The sequence below is a fragment of the Diabrotica undecimpunctata genome, chromosome 9, assembly GCF_040954645.1.
Source record: "Diabrotica undecimpunctata isolate CICGRU chromosome 9, icDiaUnde3, whole genome shotgun sequence".
Taxonomy (NCBI): domain Eukaryota; kingdom Metazoa; phylum Arthropoda; class Insecta; order Coleoptera; family Chrysomelidae; genus Diabrotica; species Diabrotica undecimpunctata.
Window position 1 is genome coordinate 134,043,198 of NC_092811.1, and position 15,502 is coordinate 134,058,699.

Genomic DNA, 15,502 nt, shown 5'->3' on the forward strand with positions numbered 1-15,502 from the left:
GATGCAGTAACAGTAAACAAACCAACACACGTTATCAACATTATGAATATTACGAGGAGCACTCCCAAATCATGATTTACAATGTATAAACGTACATAATATCCACCTCATAAACTATATAAATAGACATCGTATACGAAACTCAGCATACCATATCATTTAGTAGTCCTTGTACGCGGAAGAATTGCTATAACTTAATTGGACCACTGTTGTTCTAGTGATAATATTTTAGCCAGGGGCGTGCGTCAGGGAATTACAGTGCTTGAATTTATTCATTTATATTTATAATAAATGTTATCATTTATATTTTATGATCAGAAGAATAACAAAGATAAAATTAAATTAATAAATGTTAGAATGAGGTTTTCCAACAACATAATATGCGAATTCGTTATTGTAATGCATTGAATTAATAAAATTAAATTAAATATGTAAAAATTGTTTTAAAATTAAATGTAATATCTAATGGCGGTTTCCCACCAAACGGACAAAATAAAAACAAAACAAAACACAAACTCGTATCCAATAAAACAAAATAGCAACTTTTCACAAACTTTACTAAAGACTGGCGTGTTTTGAAACAGTTCGTTTTGTTTTTCGAGTCCCGAGTTTTTGAAACTCGAGTCTGTTTAGTGGAAACGGTCAGTTGTGTTTATTAATGGACTATCTCACCTCTGACGTTACCATGGGCGGGGCTTCGAAAACCTTTCTAAACATTTCTACACTAAATACAAGATAGAGCAGCAGTAAGTATAAATAAACCGTCAACAGTATGATTGTTACGAGGGGCACTCCCACATCATGATTTTAACGATGTATAAACCTACATTTTCCTGTATTATGAAATACATATGAAAATATGAAGTAGACATCGTAGCATAAGTCATTCACAGGAATAACAGAACTGTAAATAACTGAATAAATATGTTAGAATGAGGTTTTCCAACAACATAATAACGTGAATCCGTTATTGTAATGCACGGAATTAAAATACAATTACATTAAATGTGTAAAAATGTTTTAAAATTAAACGTAATATTTAAGGTTGAAACGGAGTTGCCACTCGTGAACTGAGCTCTTAATGGCACTCCATTCGTTTTTTTAAGGAAAACGAAATTTCAAAGCAAAAACCTATGCAAAGGTCAGAAAAATCTTGTCAAAAATAAAAACATTCAACATATCTGAGTAATAAATAAAACAAAAAACTCAAAGTGTAACTTAGGTAATATTTTACTCAGAATCTACCTCGAGTGCCTGTGAATACCTTCTTTTTTCTTTACCCATTTCATCTACAATATGCTTACAATAGTGTATTTTTTTATGTTTATTCACAATAGTCAAAAGCTCGACTTTTAGAACAGAATTGTCAAAACTTTTGATCGCAGCCACTTTTGAATATCCGCTTTCTTCAACTCGGTTGTCGATATTTATTAAACGGGGAGTATATAACGAATATATTAAGATAGAAAAAAACATAGCGACTACCAAAATGGCACTACACATGGGGATAAATGTCTTGCATTTATAGTAGTTAATTTCCAGTTCAAAAGTAAATTAAAAATCGCTTTATTTTTAGGTAAAGGAAATAGGTTGATCATTTGTCACATTGGTAGTGAGGACGGGTTTGTTCCTGATGCCTTATGGGCTTTTGAGTCAAAAAAATCTTGCGACTATCATGAAGAGATGATTGGCGAGCCATTTGAAAAGTGGTTCTTTTCGATATTAGAAAAATTAGACAAAAATTCAGTTATTGTTTTAGACAATGCACCGTACCACTCAAGAAGAGTGGAAAAAATACCGACAACCGCGTCGAAGAAAGCGGACATTCAAAATTGGCTACGATCAAAAAATATAAATTTTGACAACTCGCTTCTAAAAGTCGAGCTTTTGGCTATTGTAAATAACCATAAAAAAGAATATACTAAGTATATTGTAGATGAAATAGCTAAAGAAAAAAATCAAATAGTATTGAGACTTCCGCCATACCACTGCGAGCTTAATCCGATTGAGTTAATTTGGGCAGACTTAAAAAATTATATTGCAGAGAAGAATACTACGTTTAAATTTTCAGATATGAAAAATCTTTTTCATGAAGGAATTACGCGTATTACATCTGCCAAATGGCAAAAATGTATACAGCATGTTCAGCAAAAAGTCGAACAAAAGATGTGGGATCTTGACAATATCATTGAGACTCAAGTTGAACCACTGATAATTAACGTAGTTAATGAGAGCAGCACGTCAGACTCTGATTATGAATAAAATATTAATTTACACTGTGAGTTTTTTGTTTTATTTATTAGTCAGATATGTAGAATGTTTGACGAATGATTTTCTCGGACATTTGCATAGGTTTTTGTTTGAAACTTCGTTTTCCTTAAAAAACGAATGGGGTGCGATTAAGAGCTCAGTTCATGACTGGCAGCGCCGTTTAAACCGGAAGCTCTTAGATATTAATAATCATAATTTCAACGCAATTTAAGAAGTTTTTACTTCTGGCGGCACTTCTTCAAGTGCACCTTATTTTTTTTTTAATACAAAATTTACATTTATGAAAACATTTTAAGTTAAAGTATATCTGTATTCAAATTTACGAAATTTATGTAAAATGAGATTTCAATTTCTGGTAACATTTGTAATCTGGATCACGTGAGTTTTATTGTTTTTCAAATAAAAACTGAAAACATAATAATAAGTTACTTCTTTTGAGGCGAACTAACACACAATTTACTTTAAAAAATAAGTGTATTTGATGTTTCGATTTCGATCGTTTAAGTGTCAAAACAACGTTGCAATTACTGCTTTATTATTTTTGTCAAACCATAAGTTTCTTTTTATTTTACAGTAGTGAAGCTAATTTTGAATTTCCTTGAAAATAATACTAACATTGTATATTTTATCTTCGTTGTTCATAGTAAACAAATCTTTAATTGTACATACTGTTTTATTAATTTGATAGGAAATATGAAAGCAAAACCGCACGCCTATGGAGTCTTACGTAGCATAGCCTGGTTTTGTTTACTTTTACTGCACGTCGAATTTGAATGAGGTGTACGTACCTACCCCGTTTTTATAGGAAAACGCGATTATTAAAAGAGAGTTCGTTTATTTTAAATAATTTGTGCGATCAGGAATTTGCTGATTTACTTAATATGATATACAAAACTTTTATTTTTATTATAACCTATATGGAATCACCAGAGAAAAATATTTTAGTGACAGTGTAAAAGATAACGATATGCTATATTCAATCTACATGAAAAAAACTCCACTTTTTCCAAAACTACAACGAAAATCATCTGGTAAGTGCTGTTTTTGACAAATTATTGCAGATTATTTAAAGAAACTCCTATTAGAATATAAGAAATTTGGTCTACAGTAGTGAATTTTAATTCAAAATGTTTTAGATATAGTTCGTCTTTTAAATATATTATTGTTAGTACTTCTATGAACACTTTATTTATTTAATATTCTCATTCCGTGTTCAAAGTAGTGGTAATATAAGTCCACAGGTCATGGACTTAATTAAAAATTATTGGTGGATTGTTCTTTGCATACTAATGAAACAAATACTCCTGTAGACAAGCTAGTTTTTATGCTTAGATATTATCTAAAAATCAGAATATTACGAGTTTTAGGTGCTAATGTACTCTCCAGTAGTTCTGTTTTTATTTCATTATATACTTTTTCAATCAGGAAGTTCTGTTCAATTATTGGCAGTTGCAGGATATATCTATGCCTGTGTTTATATTACTTTAGGCAAAGTCTACTTAGTTGTTTTTCTCCTTTGGTGTACAAAATCCTACAAATTTCTTTTTTTGAAAATATCAGCTTTGTAGCTTTTTCTTTTTTTTTACTATTTCTTTCGTTGTCTTTCATCTTAGTCCAAATATATTTAGACCTTGGACCTTGTAAAACTGTATAAAAACATTTATTTGGTGTCTTATGTCTAGCGTCTGTGTTTTTAGACATTCACCATTGTTTCCTCTCCTTTAGCCATTACTTAGTCCTTTCTTCCTTAATTAAAACACCTTTTCCAGTCATGAAACACCTTTTCCAGTTCATATTAGGTATCCAGGAAAAGCTGTAGCCTTTTATGGATGTTTTTGTATTTGCTCTATGATTTTGTTAGATCTTAGGCTTAATATGTACTTTAGAACTTGTATAAAAATATGAATTTGATGTCTTATTGCTAACTTCTGTGTTTTTAGACTTCCACCATCCACCTCAGTCTTTACTTAATTCATATTTCTTAACTGAAACATCTCTCCTACAGGTGAAATATTTGACATTAGATCTGTGTCTTTTTCTTGATTTTTTCTGGAGGTTTTTCTAGGATTTTGTTGCATCCTACGTTTAATATCTACTTTAGGAGTTCTAAATATGTATATTCTTACAAAAAAAACTTTTTCCAGGGATGAAACATGTTCATATTCACACTGTAGTTTTTCTCCATATTTTTTTGTACTTGTTCCATCATTTTCTTAAAATCTGAGTACTATAGGACTTATAAAAATGTATAAAATCATTGATTTGCTTTCTTATCTCTAGCTTTTGTGTTTTGAGACCTTCTCCATTTTTATTTAAGTTTCAGTCATAAGTTTGTTCCTCTTTTCTTAACTAAAATAGTTCTTCCAAGGATGAAACATATCCAAATCAGCTCTATAACTTTTGTGTCTATATTTTAAATCCTGTTCTAGGATTTTATTAGATTGTAGGTCAAATATTTACTTAATATTTATAAGAATCTATAAAAAGATCACTTTTTTTAAATATTTTTTTGCATAAATTTTTTTACATTTTTTGTCCTGCTGATAACAACAAATTTTATTTTGAGGACACTCCAAATATGTACCATTCTTATAGATCCACTAGACATTGACCTTTAAAACACTACCTGATGTAACAGACCCATACATTATTTATAATTACTAATTAGAGAAAGTTTAATATTTCTTTTATTTCAAATGAAATAAAGAACCAAATTATTCAGAAGAAATATTTGTGCAGTATGTTTAGTATCTTTGGTTTCACAGATGGTATGTAATTTGTCATTTTTTGTCAGCAAATGAGGGATATTAGTGGAGTTGTTAATAAAAAAAATGATATTTTAGTTAGTTTTTGTTTGTGGTTGTGGGTGATTCTCTATATTTATTTGTTGTGTTCAGTATTTGTGCTGCCTATGTGGCTACTAATTTTATTGTTGTATTAATATATCACTTTTTGTGTTGCTAAGAATTTTGTATGTATGTATAGTCACAGATGTGTCAATAAAGTTTTTCTTTACATTGTTCCTTTTTTTTAATAGGACTTTTTGACCTAGATATGAATAAGTTTGCAAATATGGTTACCTATCTAAAGTATTTTGTTTTTTTATTATTATCTTTAGGTCTTTTTGGATTCTTTTGCCTTTTTTATTACAATTTTGTTTATGTTTTCTTTTAATTCTTGAGGATACTGCATAACTTATATGTTATGATTGTTGAACTTTTATTTTATTGATATCATTTGCATTGAGGGAATCTGTTGTGTTTAGTGACTTTTTTTGTCACAATAGTTCATCTAGAAATAAGGCAACGGAATTGAATATACATTTTTTAATATTATCTCCATTTTGACCTTCCTAAAAGCAGTTTTGCTTGAGATTTTCAAAATAATGTTAAGTTTCGTCTATGACCTTATTGTTTGTTGCTAAACAGTGTTTCCTGTTTAGTTGTTTTAAGTTTGGGAGCATGGCATAGATACATGGGACCAAATCTTGTGAGTGCAGTTGGTGGTTGAACAATTTGTATCCCAATAGTCTGATTTTGCTGCGCAACAAGTAGTATTTTTTAACAAGGCTCTTTTTCCTCTAATCACTGTCACAATAGAACTCAATAGTTATACATCAGATATTCAAGCAATCAAGTAATCAGTAAGAATAATAACTTTTTGGGGATATTGACTTTCTTTGGTTGGTTTTCCCCATCGTTTCTACTGTTTTTTGTCTATTGACTAGAAATGAATTTTGTCTATTGCCTGGAAAGAATCATAATTAAGTACAACAAATAATTTTATTCTCACAATGTAAATTTGTTTCTTATTGTTAATAATTTTTGTATTTTCATAATATTTAAGCAGAGGAAGCCTTGTCTATTGTGGGTGTAGATGTCGACAATATCTTGGAATTAACCTCTAGAATTTAGTCAGTAGTCCCTGCGAAATATTCTACGTTCACTGGAATATATAAGGGGCAAAATAGCCATTTTAGTGGCTAAAATCTTCTGCGGATTGAGCCTGGTGTTTGCAGGTGGTGTGAACAGTAAGCGATCTATAATTGTATTCTGTATGCTTTGTTTTATATTCTTTTCTATTGTTTTCCTATGTTTGAGTATGTTGTAATCTCCATTTTTGTTTAAATTGTCTGTTATTATCAATATTTTTCTGTTCCCACTTTTTTTATTAGTTTTTATTTCGTTGAGCATGATGTTGTTGCATGAATTGTTAAGAATTTTTTAGCATAAGTTCTGTAGCACGTCATTAGTGAGTAAGTCATCATAGTACTATCAATTCTATCATAGCTAAGTGAATAATCCTGAATATTAAATGTATATTGAACTAATATGCCCATATGCATAGATATATTTGTTTATGCAAATTTTATTTGAAAACGCGAGGGTGCTTAAGGACTATAAAAGTTACCAAAGCAGGCATTCGAGTTCAAACTTAATACATACATATAACCTTTTTATTTTCTTTCCGCTGCTGTTAATTTTAAGTTAATTTATAGTCAATAAAAAATGTTTAAATTAAAAAATATTTACTGGTGTGTAGTGATTATATAAAAGCACATCTACTTAAACCTTACATCTGGTCTACTACAACAAATACAATATTAATAATACTAAATAAGTAAGAGATGTCCCTCTTTTAGCTTGCAAAGTTCTCTTAACATATACTAAATATGTGACTTGTTTAATTCTTAAAATCTTTAAATTAATGGAAGCTAGCAGGATAATTCAACTGGGATCTAATTCAAAACACATAACAACAAATGTAGCGGGTATGAACTCCTTTGGATAGTCCTATCAGGGAAAATGAATCAATCCCTGCCCTTCGTAGATTCCAGGTGTTTCCTGACCTGGGAAACTAATACCTGCTTAGGGTCCCTTGTCCAGGGTCACGGATGAAGTCCACAACGGCAGCCACAGCAGAGAAAAATACCTTTGGTACGGTGTGGATGGCGGAAGTGGTAATCCCTTGATTTTAGGGATTGTATAAAATCACTCACCAACCCGTCTAGCCAGCATGTTTGTTTTAAAGCAAAAAAACCTAACAGGAGTACGGCGATATCTAAAATAAAAGAAATGGGTCCCCAGATGGGTAGACCATACATTAATGGCAAATCCCACTCCTTTGGAAAAAAAGGACAGCTTCATGAAATCTGGGAGAAGCAAGAAATCCCTAAAAACCACACGATTGAACATCGCAACTCTAAATATAAGGTCCTTATATGATGAAAAAGTCTACGAATTCGAAGAAGACATCTAGGACTTAAAATGGGACATAATTGGTCTAGCATATTTAAAAAGAAAAGGGAAAGAGTGCATAACACTAGAGTCCGGTAACGTCCCATATTACAAAGGGCTAGAAGAACAAACCCTAGATGGCGTAGGATTTCTAATTTCCAAGAAATATGCACATAAAGTAGAGCAATTCGTAGGAATATCTGAAAGAATTGCCATGATTAGGCTAAATGTAAACGAGAACATCTCCCTGAAAATTATTCAAGTATAGGCTCCAACCGCAGCAAATCCCGATGAAGAGATAGACGAATTATATGAGACAATTGCAGAAACTAGCACGAATTATCACAGCACGTATACGATGATAATAGGAGACTTCAACGCTAAGATCGGACAACGACTTGAAAAAACCGAAAACTATATAAGACAATTCGGCTCTGGAGTTAGAAATGAGAGAGGAGAAACCTTGGTTAACTTCCTACAAGCCCACAAATACTATGCAATGAACACATTCTATAAGAAAAAACCTCAAAGAAAGTGTACGTGGGTATCCCCAGACGAAAAACTCGGAACGAAATAGAATACATACTGTGTAACAAAACAAAGATATCATACAGGACGTAACAGTAATAAATACGGCGTCAGTAAGTAGCGATCACCGAATGGTTAGAGCAAAATTAGAGATAAAACAATAAAAATAGAAATAAAACTTGGTTTAGAAAAACTTGGAATATAAACACAGATAAACTAAAATCTAATACAGAACAATATGAAAGCAAGTTAAAACCCGCAAAACTATTAAATCTAGATAAACTTAGCATGAAGTCATAACAAAAGAACTATTAAATGCACGCTCAGAAGTGGCAACCACAACGAAAATCCAAAACAAGTATAGAATCACAAAACATGTTGAAACAAAGAAAAGATCTTCTGAGACAAAACAAAAGAGACACTGCAGAATTTAAAGAATTTAAACGAGTAATAAGAAAACAGATAAAAGAGGACATTAAAAAACATCAAGAAGACTATAGAACAAGTCATAGAGAAAAACCGAAGTCTCAAATGCAGCAAACCGAAACTAGGAAAAAAAAACATAACCATTAAAAATGAACAAGGACAACTAGAAAAAAGTAAATCTGATATAGCAAACTCAATTGAAAAGTTCTACGCCGATCTGTATCGTTCCAGAAACGATCCCCATAACTCCTCAAAGCAGATCTTGAAAAGGCAGATAACAAATGTCAACTCAGAAGTGATGCTCGAAATAAGCCACGAAGAAATAGAAAGAGCAGTAAAAGAAATAAAAAGGAATAAAGTTCCTAGAAGCGATGGAATCCTAGCAGAAATGCTGAAGGAAGGCGGAGAAGCCACCACATATCTAAAAATACTATTTAACCCATTTAGTCCTGAAACTTTTTTTTTGTTTAAACCTGAATGTATACATTGAGTAGTGATTAAAAAGGCTTCAAAAGTCAGGGAAATATAAACAAAAAAATATCCGACCTCCAGATTGGCCACAATTTGGTGTTCTTTTAAAAGGACAGTAGGACTATAAGTTACTTTAAATGAAAAATTTTTTTTGTTAAAAATATTTATTTATTAGCAAGTACAATTTAAATTCATTGAGTGTGATAATTATAAAAGCATTCTTTAGGATGAAGGACAACATTACACTTATGACAAAAAAATTTTTTTTTATGGCAGTGTACGCATCTTCGTTGCTGTTCTTGATAGGTTACTAAATGATCCAACCTATCATAACGTGAGTGTTCCCGTTGATTGCTTGGCGCTTTTGAAGGTCCCCTCTTGGTGGTTCGCTTGTGCGTTTCTAACAGCTCAACTGCAATAGCCCTTCGGAATGCTAACTGGTCAAGTTTTCCGCCATCCTGTTTTTGCAAGTGGTATGCATTCTGAACTGCCATATCAACACAATGGGATATCAAAGGAAGATACCACTTTTTTCCTCTATTACTGAGCAATATTCTGGTCGCTTCTGTCAACTCCACCCATGTTTTCGTTGTACTGCTGTATGGGCTTAGGTTGATTTATGTATATATGCTTCTTCTCGGATTGTGAAAATCGTTTTACTTTATTTAGAGAGAAAACTGAAGACACGTTCGATGCAAAAGTAACGACACTATTATCATTCCAATTACATATTATACTATCATCATCTACCATGGAATAATCAAAAGCACCTCTCTCCAGTTTTTTCATCTCTTTTATTGTTTTTAGGGGACATTCTGGAATTCTATTTACTCTTATGGTACCTGTACCTTTTATGTTTCTGAACTTCAATTCTTTCAGGAGAGACAAAGATGTGAAGTAGTTATCAAAAAACAAATGAAATGGCGCAAATGGCATCTTCTGTAAAACATCGGCGTATTTGAGAACAACACATGACCCTAAACCTAAATGACTATATTTTGGTGGTAGAGTTGAAGATGCTCCCTCTCCCTGATATGGATAAAAATAAATGATATATCCAAGTCTTGTTGCTCCAACCCAAAACTTGTAGCCCCAGCGAATGGGCTTTCCACGGATGAATTGTTTGCAACGATGGCGTCCAACATAGGGCACCATAGCTTCATGTATACTGTGGTTTTCTTCTATTGGAGCATATTCGAAGAATTTTTTGTTCAGAGATTCGAAGATTGGCCTCATTTTAGAGAACTTATCTTGCTTATCCAGTTGGGTGTTATCATTGCAGTGAATGTTTGTCATAATATATTGAAATCGATTTCTGGATATAGCTGAACAAACTATATTATTTGTATCATCAGAATTTTGCCAATACATTTTTCTTCTAGCAACAGAGCAATAACCACTAAGCAGTAATATACCAATGAAGCAGAACATTTCATCCGTAGATATATCACCTAAAGATTTTTTTTGTATGTATATGTATGTATAATGTATTACTATATTCCCTAATTTGCTTAACTATATCAGCCATAAACAATTTAAATATCGTTGCTGGTGAGCGCTGATTGTTTACAGATTGAATTGGAATCCATGTAGAGAAATTCGATTGTAAATCTCGTTTTGAGTACTTGAATTTTTTAAATTTCTTAGGTTTGTGTTCAACAAAGTCGGCTAATGCCTTATCATCATCTGAATCAGATTGATTTGGTAGATTAACTTGACACTCTGCCCTAATTTGACATCCAGGTAAATCCTCAATATCAACATTATCTTCTTCACCCGAATCCTCATCGGTAACGTCATCGTTAGCATTTTCAGGAGGCAGAATTGCAATGCTATCTGGAACGTCCATATCTTCTTTTTTCTATTTCTTCAAGTAGCTCCGCTAGCGTAAGGGGCTTTTTCCAGTACGAACGACTGAGAAAAATAAAAAAACATTTATTAGTAATACAGAACACTGTAGACGCCGATTGTCCTACTGGCCTTTTAAAAGAACATGATACTTTGAGCACATGTTATGATATTATTACCGACAAAAATTCTTTTATATATGCGTTAAATAATTATTTCATCTCTAAACTTTATATTTTATCACGATCCGACATCACTTATTATAAACAAAACAGAAATAGCTTACCTAGCTTTATCCATTTCAAGTAGCTGAAATCACTCCTACACAAAAACTTCCTGACACACTGGAAATTATTTACTGAATGATTCATAATAAGATTCGATGGGTAATATGATAATTTAGGATTGTAAAACTAATACGGCATCTACATTTGAAAAGTTTAAATTTGTAATGTACTAGAAGAAACCTTCTGGCCTTTATAAAGGACGGTAGGTTCAAATGGGTTAATAAATGTCTATTCCAAGGCAACATACCCAAACAATGAAATACTACTAGAACAATACTAATACACAAAAAAGGAGACACTACAGACCTGAAAAATTATCGACCAATTTCACTTCTTTCACAACTTTACAAAACCTTTATCAAGTTTATTACAAACAGGATAACAATTAAATTTGACGGATATCAACCAGTAGAACAAGCTGCATTTAGAAAAGGGTACAGCACCTGTGACCATCTATATACTTTAAAAATCCTAATAGAAAAGAATAACGAATACAATCTCCCATTATGTCTGGCTTTTATAGATTATGAAAAAGCTTTTGATAGCGTAGAACTGTGGGCAATAGAAGAAGCATTAGTCAACAACCGGATCGACTCCAGGTACATAATATTAATACATAATATTAACGAACAAGCTGAAATGATAGTGACGTTGGGTAATGGAATCGAAACAAGACCAGTAAAAATCAATCGAGGCGTAAGACAAGGAGACACGATATATCTAAAATTATTTACAGCTGCCCTAGAAGATATCTTTGACTGGGAAAATAAGGGAATCCCTATTAACGGAAGATACTTGAACCATCTTAGATACGCAGATGATGTAGTACTAATAGCTGACACGTGAAATGCACTGAATACGATGATTGAGGAGATACACACAGAATCCCTAAAAAAATAACTGAAAATGAATTTCAACAAAACTAAACTAATGACAAACCTATGATTAACATCCAAGGGACAAAGATAGAACACGTAGATGAATATACATATCTGGGTCAAAATGTCAAGGTAAGGAAAGAAAATCAGATTACCGAAATAAGCAGACGTGTAAAAATGGGATGGGCAGCATTCGGAAGACTTTCATACGTACTTAAAAATAAAAATATACCTCAAAGACTGCGATCCAAAGTGTTTAATTCCTGTATCCTACCTGTATTTACATATGGAGCTCAAACCTGGAATTCACTAAAATAAACATGGAGGAGATCAAAACAACTCAGAGAGCTACGAAACGACAGATGCTGGGTATCTCACTCAAAGACCATAAAACCAATGAAGACATTCGTAATAGAACAAAAAAACAGGCATCTAAACTGAAATGGAAATGGGCTGGACATAACGAACGTCTTAAGGATGGCCGATAGAATAAAGAAATCGGGAATTGGCGGCCATATGAAGCCAAAAGACCACGAGGAAGACCGCAAATACGCTGGAGCGACGATATTAAAAGAACTGCAGGACCAATGTGACAACGTCTTACAAACAACTGAGATGAATGGCGAGAATTAGGAGTGGCCTATATTCGGCAATCCGAATAGAGAGAAGGGCTTAAAAAACAGAACAAAGTAGAAACGCATATGTCATAGAAAGTGATGATGTCAAAGAAAGCTGCACAAAAATTAAATCAAATGTTAGATTTATCTAAGGAAGTTCTAGGCAAAAGAAAGAAAAATCAAAATAAATTGTTCTCAAGCTAAAACACTCCATGGTTCTGCAGAAAGTGCAGAAAAAATGTTAATGTCAATGTAAATGGAGCATGATTTTGTGGTCCACAAAACAAAATGTGGGGCTTTAAAAGAGGTTAAAAAGATGGCTGAAGGAACTAATGGACCCCAAAGACATAGAAAAAGATATATGGATTGACTATCTAAAGAAGCTCTATACAACTGCATATTCTAAATACACAAATTTTATGTTTTCAGTGAAACAGTGGAAAATGTAGGGAAGTTATGTTTGGTTCGCTATTTTTGTTTTTTTTTATTAAATATGTTCGCTGGTGATTAAAACTGTTTATTATCCAACCATACCAAAACTCATGTTTGTAATAAAATAAACAAGCTATCAATTTATTTAGTAGTAAATATTTCAACATGGTTATTATATTGGCTCCATAGTTTACTCATTAATTAAAGATTTTATCCAATTTAAATATTATTTTTATATAGGATTTTATCGAATGTCTTGTTTACATCGTTTCTTGGGGTGTTTACTCAATGATATCTATACAATATTAAAGCTTTTACAATTTATTAATTCGTAGACATAGTAATTTTTTTTTGGCACAACAAATATACCTTCACAAAGTTCGTTGTATAGAACAAGATAAGAAGGACCAAAAGGATTTCTGACCTAGAAAAATCAAGGCATGTATTTTCTTGACAGCTCTTCCTTTCTTTATAATATAATAAGTTTCCTTCCTTATACACTCGCGATCATAAAATCCGGGTCATCTTGAAAATTTCAAGTTTCTTAAATATTTTTGCCTCTGGCGCAGTAATAACCTTTTTTTGGCTAATGTATTTTTTTATTTGTCATCAATGTTTGTTTTAAAAGAAAAAAATGGTTTTTTATTGTTTTTATTGAAAAAACAGAAAACAAATCAAATTGTTGCTAAAACAGACATACGAAAAAAAAAATGGAAAATACAGAATGTGGTAAAAAATCAGTGAAATTTCAATGACTAATATCTGACTTAGTATTGCCTCCCCTTGCTCTAATAACCTGCAGACGACGGGGTATACTCTCAATTTTTCTCCGTATTACATGTTGTGGTATGTTATTCCACTCTCTCACTAACAGATCCTTAAGCTCCTGTGTGTTGTTAGAAGGTGTATGGGTTTGAATACGTTTTTTTCAAATCGTCCCAGAGATGTTCAAAGGGATTCAGGTCCGGAGACCTAGCTGGCCAGGGTACCCTCGTAATTCCAACCTCGTCTAAGTATTACATACTGATCCTGGCAACGTGCGGTCGCACGTTGTCCTGTATAAAAACGGCGTTTTATCCAAGCCCTGCCAGGTTGGGCATAACATGTTCTTCCGGAATCTCCGTAATGTACCTTCGTGCAGTTAGGGACCCATTTTCGATGAAGGGTAATTCTGTGTGGAAGTCAGAAGATACACCTCCCCAAGCCATGACCGAGCCTCCACCAAATGGCATTCTTGGAGCAATGCAAGCTTGTGAAAATCGTTCACCGGTTCTCCTCCAAACTCTTACACGTCCATCGGATCCAGTTAGGCAGAAACGGGATTCATCTGAGAATAACATTTGCTTTAATCGTTAATTCATTCCCCAATGCGCGTATTGTCGAGCAAAAGCTAGTCGGGCAACTCGAGGCACCCGGCGAAGTGGCGGTCCTATAGCCATTACCCGAGAAGATAGTCAAGAAGAACGAAGTCTTCTTCTGACTATTGCAACACTAAAATTGCGATTTCGTACTTCCTCTAGACGATTTTGATGCATAACCGCAGTTGAGGTCCGGTTTAGTAAAGCTTAAAACACAAGGAAACGGTCATCTAGTGGCGTGGTCGTTCTTCTTCGTCCAGAGCCAGGTCGTCTGGTTAGCAAACTTGCCTACTGAAAGCGTTGAAGCACTCGTTGAACCGTAGAAAGGCTTACGCCAACAGTTCTTGCGACTTGCTGTTGAGTGTGACCGTCTTCCACAAGTGCAACAATTTGTGCCGTTTCAACAACAGTCAAAGGCTTTTTGGCAAAAAATTAACACTAATAATGGCACTAATAAACACTAATGGTGGCAATAATAAACGTTTGTCCATTGCATTTGAACATAAAGTCGAAGCACAAATGAGACATTTAAAACAAACGGCAGTTACAGGTATCGTTTATTTTGCAAAGTGTGCACTTTACCGCGAAATCGGCACTATTGGAATTCTTTGTTACAAAGGAAACCGCAACAATTATCAGAAACATGCATTAGTTTGTATTTGTGTTATTATTATTTACGATAAAGCTCGTTAAAAATGAAATATCAGTGATTTTCAAGATGACCCGGATTTTATGATCGCGAGTGTATAATCAAACAGTTTTTTCATGTATTTCATGCAATTTCTTGTTCTGATTTTCTTTCTTTTTACCTATTTATGTTGAGTACTTAATTGGTCCAGGCCTTTCTGAGTTTTCTCTTTTATTTGTAGTTTTTTCTTGTATCATAAAAAATGTCTTTAAGGTATGTATTTCATCCCTTTCTTCTTCCCACTTTTTACCAGTCAGTTACAATGTCAGTTATTTGACGTTCCAGATTTTTCTGGTTGTCCCTCCTTTCTTCTTACAAGTATAAAATACCTAAAAATACTACATCTTCTTCTTTAGGTGCCGTCCTCTTAGCGAAGGTTGGCGATGACCTCTGCAAAGTCTTCCCTATTTTGGGCTTTCCTTATTAAACTTTGAAAGTCTAATCCTGTCCAATCTTTGATG

The 15,502-nt window shown here is 33.0% G+C and overlaps 1 protein-coding gene across 3 annotated transcripts in view; it reads left to right on the forward strand.

Annotated features, from left to right (window-relative positions):
• The first annotated feature begins 3,052 nt into the window (after positions 1 to 3,052).
• The window catches only part of Btk (tyrosine-protein kinase Btk29A), a 73,697-nt gene continuing 61,247 nt past the window's right edge, over positions 3,053 to 15,502 (forward strand). Inside the window, exons 1-2 of one of the 3 annotated variants that reach the window (XM_072545370.1) lie at positions 3,053 to 3,302; positions 6,118 to 6,301. Coding sequence is in view for 2 of the 3 variants with exons in the window: in XM_072545367.1 (XP_072401468.1) it covers positions 3,239 to 3,302 (64 nt within the window). In the remaining variant the exon portion in view is untranslated. Of the gene's footprint in view, positions 3,303 to 4,888; positions 5,040 to 6,117; positions 6,302 to 15,502 lie in introns of those variants that run through there. The other 2 variants (XM_072545367.1, XM_072545369.1) reach the window with 2 other exon arrangements.